The sequence below is a fragment of the Asparagus officinalis genome, chromosome 8 (assembly GCF_001876935.1).
Source record: "Asparagus officinalis chromosome 8, Aspof.V1, whole genome shotgun sequence".
NCBI classification, from domain to species: domain Eukaryota; kingdom Viridiplantae; phylum Streptophyta; class Magnoliopsida; order Asparagales; family Asparagaceae; genus Asparagus; species Asparagus officinalis.
In genome coordinates this window covers 7,290,895-7,300,631 of record NC_033801.1, presented here as the reverse complement: position 1 = coordinate 7,300,631, position 9,737 = coordinate 7,290,895, and the positions used below count along the sequence as shown (strand labels likewise).

Below are 9,737 nucleotides of genomic sequence, written 5' to 3'. Positions count from 1 at the left end.
CAGGCGGCGGTCGACCGGTCCGGTCGACCGCATTCGTGCACAAAGCTTACTGTGCGTCAGGAAGGTGGTCGGTCGACCGGTGCGGTCGACCGAGGGGTTCTCTGGAGTTTGGGTTTTCTACTGAGAGCTGGTCGGTCGACCGGGCCGGTCGACCGGAATTGATCGCGGTCGACCGGTCCGGTCGACCGACGCTGTTTTGGGCTGGGCTTTCAGGTTTTCGACCCGATTCGTTTTGTAAGTTCTATATATACCTAAACCTGTTTGTTTAGGGTAGAGGTTGGACGAATTTGAGCAGCCAAAGAGAGAGAATCATTGCATCCAATTGTGAGAGAGCTTTGAGAGATCTAGAGCTTTGTTTTAGGGTTTGGTCTGAGAGATTTGTAACCCTATTTGTATTCTCTTGATTTCTAGTAGAAAGAACTCCCCCCTCCTTGCCCCGTGGACGTAGGCAACTTGCCGAACCACGTAAATTGTGTGTTCTTGCTGTGATTGTGGTTTGCATATTGTTTGTGGTTTAGTTCGAGTTATTGTTCGTGTTGCCCTAGAAAGCTTCCGCCGCGCACAACAATTGGTATCAGAGCTAGATCGACAACATGGGAGATGCAAGCACGTCAGGTTCGTCTCTAACAAAGGCGATACAGAGTCTGAGCATCAATAACACGAAGATTGATGTTCCGAAGTTCGATGGCAAGATCAATTTTGGATTGTGGAGGTGTCAGGTGATGGATGCTTTGGATGCACAGAATTTGGAGGAGACTCTTGAGTTAAAAGAGAAACCCGCTGAGTTGGAGGATAAGGTTTGGAGAAAGATGAACAGTAGAGCTTGTGGTGTTATTAGGTCATGCTTGACGCCGGATCTTATTTATGATGTTATGAACGAGACGTCGGCGAAGAAGATGTGGGAAACACTCAATGAGAAATATCTTACGAAGAGCATTGAGAATCGGCTTCACTTGAAGAAGAGATTTTACCAGTTCAAGATGAAGAGAGGGGTTTCCATCAGGGAGCATGTCAACAATTTCACTAAGCTACTTTCAGATATGGCCAATGTTGATATTATAGTTGAGGATGAAGACAAGGCGATGCTACTTCTGTGTTCGTTGCCCGAAGATGATTATGGTACGTTCGTTCTCACTATGATCAATGGAAGAACTACAGTTAGCTACAAGGAGGTGACCTCAGCTTTGGTGAACTATGAGTTGAGGAAGAGTGATGGTGAACCCTCCGAGAAGGCATCGGGAGATGCGTTAGCAGTTCGAGGCCGAGATCCAAACCGTCGTCAGTTTAACCGCTCAAAGTCAAAGAATAGGAGTGCCTATAAGAGTGTTGGTAGAAATCAATGTCGGTATTGTAAAGAAGAAGGACATTGGAAGATTGACTGCCCAAAGTGGAAAGAAAAAGCCGGAAAGAATAAGGGGAAAGCTGCACAAGCTTCAGAAGTGAATGTTGCAAAAGCTATTGGTGAGCATTCAGATTCAGATTCTTCAGGCTATTCATGCCCTGCTTTACCGTCGGTTTGCTATGCGGATTCCACGGAGTGGATGATGGATTCGGGAGCTACATATCACATCTGCCCTAAGAGGGAGTGGTTTTCTAGCTTTGAGGAGCTGGAAAGAGGGGATGTCGTGCTTATGGGTAATGATCACGTATGCCCTATTGGTGGTATTGGTTCAGTCCGGATCAGGATGCATGATGGTGTAGTGAGGGAATTGAAGGAAGTGAGGTTCGTGCCGCAGTTGACGAAGAACATCATTTCTCTTGGGACTTTGGAGGCAGCAGGATATCGAGTGATCTTAGAGGATGCTACAGTGAAGGTCACGAAGGGTTCTATGGTGGTGATGCGAGGTGTCAGGGAAAACTACCTATACTACTTGAAGGGCAAGACAGTTACAGGGGGTCTGGCAGCTTCTATCACTACAGAGGAGGACACTACCACCTTATGGCACATGAGACTTGGACACACAGGAGATAAGTCCCTACAGTCATTGGCTAAACAGGGGCTATTGAAAGGTGCTAAGACCTGCAAGATGGAATTGTGTGAGCATTGTGTACTTGGGAAGAAGACTAGAGTGAAGTTCGGCACCGCTGTTCATAACACCCAAGGTACATTGGATTATATTCACACGGACGTTTGGGGTCCTTCCAAGAACACATCTCTTGGTGGGGCCAACTATTTTGTCACTTTCATTGATGATTATTCCAGGAGGAATTGGGTATACCCGATGAAGCATAAACATCAGGTCCTGGATATTTTTGTGGAGTGGAAAAAGAAAGTGGAGCTGCAGACAGGTAGAAAGGTGAAGACTCTACGTTCAGATAACGGTGGAGAGTACAAGAGTGATCCGTTTCTGCAGTTTTGCCGGGATCACGGCATTAGAAGACACTTCACAGTTCGAGAGACACCGCAACAGAACGGGGTGGCTGAGAGATTGAACCGTACCTTGCTGGAGAAGGTGCGGTGTATGATGACGCAGAGTGGATTGCCTAGATCTTTTTGGGCCGAGGCGTTGGTTTATGCGAGCCATCTTGTGAACAGGTTGCCGTGCACTGCGATAGACGGGAAGACTCCTTTGGAGCGTTGGTTTGGTTCGGTGGCTAGTGACTATGAGTCGCTTCGGATATTCGGGTGTCCAGCTTATTATCATGTCAGTGATGGCAAATTAAATCCGAGAGCGAGGAAAGCAGTCTTTGTGGGATTTAGGGATGGAGTCAAAGGCTTCAAGTTATGGGATCCACAGGACAAGAAGATAGTTATTAGCAGAGATGTCACATTTGACGAGGCGTACATGATGAGGCCTCGAGCCCCTCAGCAGGTGGAGGGAGACCAGACAGGAGAGATATCGCAGCAGGTGGAGGATGATGTGACTCCACCCACTCCAGAGAACACTGTATCCATTGAGGCTCCTACAGAGGTGACACTGGGAGGAGATGAGATGACAGATGGGCAGATACAGGATACAGTAGATCATGGGACTCAGGAACAGGGTCATGTTCAGAGGACCATTGCAGCAGATAGACCGAGGAGAGAGATTCGTCGGTCAGCTAGGTATAATGATGTCATGGTCGCATATGCATTATCAGTGGAGGTCGTTGATGATATGGTTCCAGTCACATTCAGGGAGGCAGAGTCTAGTCCCGATTCGATCAGGGGGAGGGAAGCTATGGAGGAAGAGATAGGAGGGATCTTCTATTGGGGACATTCGGTTCAAAGCCAGATTAGTTGCCAAGGGATATGCACAGCTTGAGGGCATTGATTACAACGAGGTATTTTCACCCGTTGTGAAGCATTCGTCGATTCGGATTTTATTGGCGTTGGTGGCACAGTTGGATTTGGATTTGGTCCAGATGGATGTGAAGACAGCCTTTCTACACGGTGATTTAGATGAGGAGATCTACATGACACAACCACAGGGTTTCAAAGCTGCAGGAAAGGAAAATTTGGTTTGTAAGCTGAAGAAGTCTCTTTATGGTTTGAAGCAGTCACCAAGACAGTGGTATAAGAGATTCGACGGCTTTATGATTGGCCGAGGGTACACAAGGAGCCCATATGACCCATGTGTTTATATGCACAAGCTACAGGATGGTGAGCTCATATATTTGCTTTTATATGTTGATGATATGCTTATTGCTTCCAGTAATTCTTCAGCTATTCGAAAGCTGAAAGAGGAGTTATCATCCGAGTTTGAGATGAAGGATCTTGAAGAGGCAAAGAAGATATTGGGTATGGAGATCGAGCGAGACAGGGTGAAGGGGAAATTGAAGCTTACACAGAAGAGCTACTTGCAGAAGATGTTGAAGAAATTCAGCTTTGATGGCAATGCAAAAGCAGTTAGCACACCATTGGCTCCCCACTTCAAGCTTTCAGCGTTGATGTCACCTGTTTCAGTTGAGGACAGAGATTATATGTCGAAGGTCCCATATGCTAGTGCAGTAGGTAGCTTGATGTATGCGATGGTGTGTACGAGGCCAGATTTGTCACAGGCCGTGAGCATGGTATCGAGATACATGCATGACCCCGGGAAGGGTCACTGGGAGGCCGTGAAGTGGATTCTACGGTATGTTCGAGGCACCGTGGATGTTGGTTTAGTGTTTCAGAAGGATGAGAAGGACGGGCAGGCTTGTATTGGATATGTGGATTCAGATTATGCTGGAGATCTTGACAAACGCCGGTCTACGTCAGGTTATGCTTTTACTTTGGCAGGCGCACCTGTATGTTGGCGTTGCACGCTTCAGTCCACAGTGGCTCTCTCTACTACAGAGGCAGAGTATATGGCAGTTACTGAAGTAATTAAGGAGGCTTTATGGTTGCGTGGATTATTGGAGGACTTGGGGATTGCTCAGGAGACTATTCGAATATATTGTGATAGTATGTCGGCTATCTACTTGGCGAAGAACCAGGTTTATCATGCGCGCACGAAGCACATCGACGTCAGATTCCACTTTGTACGGGACGTCTTGGATGCTGGATATGTCATATTGGAGAAGGTCCACACAAATGACAATCCTGCAGATATGTTGACCAAAGTTGTTTCAGGAGTGAAATTTGGTCATTGTTTGAAGTTGTTGAACATCCTTCAGTGCTGAGGCCGTTGGCGGCCATTTGGGTGAACTACGTTCGGCTTGATTCCTTGGGCAAGAGGATACGTAGGCAGTCTTTAGATGCAGCCGGTTTGATCAGTTGATCAAGATGGGGGGAGATCGTGTTTCAGCTCGAGTATTGTTCCTGGACCTGTTGAGGAACTATTGGATGGTTTGGTGTCGGCTCAGTTTTTGGTGGAAACATTCGCCGAGGTGGAGAATTGAAGAAATTACAGAAACTCCAGAAGAAATCAGTCAAACCAGGCGGCGGTCGACCGGTCCGGTCGACCGCATTCGTGCACAAGGAGATCGGTCGACCGGCCCGGTCGACCGACGGTTCTCTGGAGTTTTAGGGGTTCTGCTGGATGGTGATCGGTCGACCGGGCCGGTCGACTGGAATTGATCGCGGTCGACCGGTCCGGTCGACCGACGAAGCGGATATCAGTTTTTCTGGTTTTCGACCCAGTTCGTTTTGTAAGTTCTATATATACCTAAACCTGTTTGTTTAGGGTAGAGGTTGGACGAATTTGAGCAGCCAAAGAGAGAGAATCATTGCATCCAATTGTAAGAGAGCTTTGAGAGATCTAGAGCTTTGTTTTAGGGTTTGGTCTGAGAGATTTGTAACCCTATTTGTATTCTCTTGATTTCTAGTGGAAGAACTCCCCCCTCCTTGCCCCGTGGACGTAGGCAACTTGCCGAACCACGTAAATTGTGTGTTCTTGCTGTGATTGTGGTTTGCATATTGTTTGTGGTTTTAGTTCGAGTTATTGTTCGTGTTGCCCAAGAAAGCTTCCGCCGCGCACAACAGCCAGCCTATTTCCTCTAGCTTACAATCTCTTGTTTTTTCTATGCAAGCTAATATTGAGTCCTAGGGGATGTTCAGTGGAGGTAGATGGTGTTAGAGACCCATTATCAGGAGACCAATAGGAGAGTAAGACCGCTTACAAGTTGATGCTCCTAAACATATGCTATCTTCCTCCAATCTTTGCCCATCCTCGGACCTGGATCAAGTATCTTGGCCATTACAAAATTCTGGTGTCTTTTCTGTCAAATCTTTATGCACCATTACCACTGATGGTGGCACTCGTAGCCCATATTACTCAATTATAGGGAAGAATATTTTTCCTAGCAAAGTCAAGTTCTTCTTATGGCTCTTATCCATGCACAAACTAATACTAAGGATAGGCTCCTCAGCAAAGGTTGGATTGGTGATCCTAACTGTTCCTTATGCCAATATGAACCGGAGACTCACAACGACCTCTTCTTACACTGTTTCTTTCGCTAAGCAGGTTTGAGACTTTTTTTTTTCTTTCTAATATTGGAGTCCTCTCACTGCTTCAAGATGTTAATCAATGCTTTACTATCTACTCGAATGTAACTAAAGAGTTTAAGGTTCGACAACTTTGGAGGTTTTTTTCCCACTATTTGTTGGTCTATGTGGAGAGCTCGTAACAACTTGATTTTTTCATGAGAACTACCTCAAACTCGTAAGTTGGCTTCAATGGTTGCTCATTTTTTTATTTTCGAGACATGTTCTTCAGCCACCACAAGGGGACAGAAGCTGAAAGCTATCGTTCGAGAGAAGGGTATCTCAGAGCTTCTTTCTTCAAGCGAGGATAGCAATGATGCCACGGCCAATCCTTAGCCAACTCTCTCTCTTCTCGTCTTTTTTGGGATGTATATAAACACTTATTTTGGCCAGTATTATGTATCTGTTAGCTTCCAATTGTTCATATACTTTACTTCTCCTGTATAGCCCTCTCTGATATCTATGAGTGCTTTCTTTTGTTCAACCCTTTTTGGATAGAGTGACGACAAAGGTCCGCTCCTCTAACCTCTGGGGTCTCCATCAAAATCACTCCTAGATATTTTTGTATATACTACGTTTTGAGATATTTAATATACATTTGATAGGGCATCTTGCCCTGTTCTTACTTTAAAAAAAAGAATTGTACTATTCTTACACTACTACACAAAAAATAGGGTCTATAAGAACTCATAATTTCTTTTTACATTTTTAAGAAAAGATTCAACTTTCTCATGTATAGTAATACAATAAGAGCATAACTTTTATATAAAATTATCACTACCCATTGGTCAAGATCAAACCCTAGCACACCAAATACTGACAAGATCCGGACGCTATCCTCTGGATTCATATTCTTTAAACAATAGATGGACAGTGGAGAGCCTACTTCCTAAGCATTAGAGTCACTATCATTTTAATGGATGGCAATTCACATGATTATGATAATAGTTATAGTTAGAATAAACCATAGTCATATATAAATGAATGATTATGACCTGAAAAATAATCTTTTCAACGTCGTCCGAATTCCTCCAGAAATTATTGACACATGCTTAATTGGCCACCATTGGCAGTTATGCTTTGCTCAAGACATGATCAAATTCAGTGACAAATGCAACTTGCTATGATCATTCCATTTCCAAATTAAAGTAGACAATTGAAGTTTTTTATTTTAAGTGCACTGGACAAAACCATGCGACAGTTTGAAGACAAAAAATATTATGTTCATACAAAACAATAAGAGCAAAACACTTTTATTAACACTAATAAAATGGAAGAAAGTAGCCAATTGAAGTTTTTTATTTTAAGTGCATTGGACAAAACCATGCGACAGTTTGAAGCCAAAAAATATTATGTTCATACAAAACAATAAGAGTAAAGCACTATCATTAACATTGATAAAATGGAAGAATTATTCCTCATCTCTAATTCCCATGAGAATGTTTGTGTGGTCCCATCTCTTTTCTGAATCTAAGAAAAATATACATTAAACAATCCTTAGACATCATAAAGAAATCAAGTGCTTGGTAAGGAATGATCATGTAATATAATGAAATAAATTAGATACAAAAGAATTGTTTCGTAAGCTTTGGTTTGATGACAGGTGAAGTAAAGCTCCCAGTCTCTATCCCTCTCAGAGCACTCTCTGCTTGTTTGTTCTTGAAAACTATAAGCCCATGTGGATGCAGAGAGAGAGAGAGAGAGAGAGAGAGAGAGAGAGAGAGAGAGAGAGAGAGAGAGCTAAAAGCCCATGTGGATGCAGTGAGAGATCGAGAGAGAGAGAGAGAGAGAGAATCATTGAGAGCACTTCACAGAGTGGCCTAGCGATAGAGAGAGATATGAGGAGGTTGTGGTGGTATTCATGGCTGGAAGAATCTTTGTTGGGATGATGAGACAAGACATACGATGATCGATGCAAATGAAACAAAATAGGGAATAATAAACAACAGAAACATTCCCTTGTCTGATTTTATTATCATTAAAAATAACTACTTCCTCATGTCCAAAACCACCTCCTTGAACTAGAAATAATCTTAAATTCATTGAATCTTGGATTGAATTTAGTGAAACCCACTTAACACTAAGATGAATAAATAGATTTAACATTTGATAATGACAAATTTAGAATCTAATGTCTCTCAAAATCTAGAATCTTCTGATATCTATGAAAAATTATTAATTTTACCAAAAATCTAAACTATAGGTTAATGCTAGGCTAAATGAAATAAAATAGGGTTAATTGATCAAACAATCAAACACTCTCTATCTTATCTCATATATATAATCAAACTAAAAAAACGTCAAACTGTTTCCGTGACACAAATGACCAAACTATTTTGGCAGAACAGATAAGATAGAGAGTAAATATCAAAATAGTCAATTAAAAGAAATAAAAAAAGCAATCACATTATTTTGGCAATGCAAATGAAACAGAATATGGAGTGAACCACTTTTAGAATGATTTACTTAAAAAGACAATTAGAATGATCACTAAACATTCAATCTATTTTCTTAATAAAAGGCCACATTGTTTCCGTCCTATCAATGAAACAAAACAGTACCAAAAGAATCAAAAGAAAAGAAAGATTCACTACCTTGTGCCTCATAAATAATAAACCCTTCCCAAAAGAAATCAAATTATTTCACAGGATCAAAGAAACAAATCATAGAGAAAACCAACCATTAAGAACAACAAAAACCATTCACAACGCGCTTGTATCAAAATTAATAACATTAATACAAAAAAAAGGAAAAGTCACTCCATGCACAAAATAATCAAATAACAAATTAAAAGCTAGCATTCACTCCCTTGTTTCACATTCCCATTAAAAATAAAAGGAAACGCCTTTGAAACACACAATTTTTTTCTACATAAATTCACATTATTTTCACAAACCAATCAATTAAAATACATATACCACAATAGTGTAAGGCAATATTTCAACCCCTTCAAGATCTAGGGTTTACCTTCCTTGTTAAAACAAACTAAATATGCTCCTTCAAGATCGATCCATGCACTATGCTATGAAGCCAAGCCTATCTTCACCTGTCCACAACAAAAAGAACAAAAAAAAAAAAGGATTGATAAATATAATCAAAGTAACATAAATAAATTATAACTCCATGCACCCTCAGTCTATCTCTTGTTAGTCCTCAGGATCTTCAATTCTACCAAGATCCTCCATTTCCACCCAAATTTGCACCGCTCCAAAACAATGAAGGATCTCCTCCTTGAATTCTATTCTCTTGATCATTAGCATCCTCATTGCTAGACTTTATAGAAACTGGCTTCAAATCCTCAAAGGGAAACAACAACCTTCCTCCTCCTCCTCCTCCTTGCATCCCATTACAATTGCCATTTCCATCCAAACTGAACTTGAACTCGTTCAATCCGAAACCCGATCCGTAGATCGCCCCGCTCTCCGGCGCCATTGGCATGTGAACCAAGGGGTTCAGTCCCCTTGCAGTGATCCCAGTGCTCCTCAAAAGATCCATAGCAGAAAACCCTCCTCCGTTGATTATCTCATCATAGGGTTTCATCATTGCTGATGACATTGGAAGAAGAGGAGGGGGTTGAAGATTAATGTTATGATTTATTTTGGTGGCTGGGTTCGAGGTGGAGGTGGAGGTGGAGGTGGAGTGTTTCTTGTTCTTTCTTGATCCGCCGCCCACCGGAACATTCCGGAGGGACCCACCTTCAGTCCAGTACCTTCTGCAGGTCTTGCAGAAGTACCTTGGCTGAGTGAGGCTGTAATTGTTGTAGTAGCAAAATTTGGTGTTTGTTGAGTTGCATCTAGGGCAAGGGAGTGCTTGCTCTTTCACTGGCCTCGCTCTTTTCTCTCCTATCTGT

The 9,737-nt window shown here is 42.4% G+C and overlaps 1 protein-coding gene across 1 annotated transcript; it reads right to left on the bottom strand.

Annotated features, from left to right (window-relative positions):
- LOC109820781 (dof zinc finger protein DOF3.7-like) lies at positions 8,683 to 9,733 on the bottom strand (the record flags this gene model as incomplete). Its single annotated transcript, XM_020386979.1, has 1 exon — positions 8,683 to 9,733. A coding segment is annotated over one exon (678 nt), but the record flags the coding sequence as incomplete, so codon positions are not given.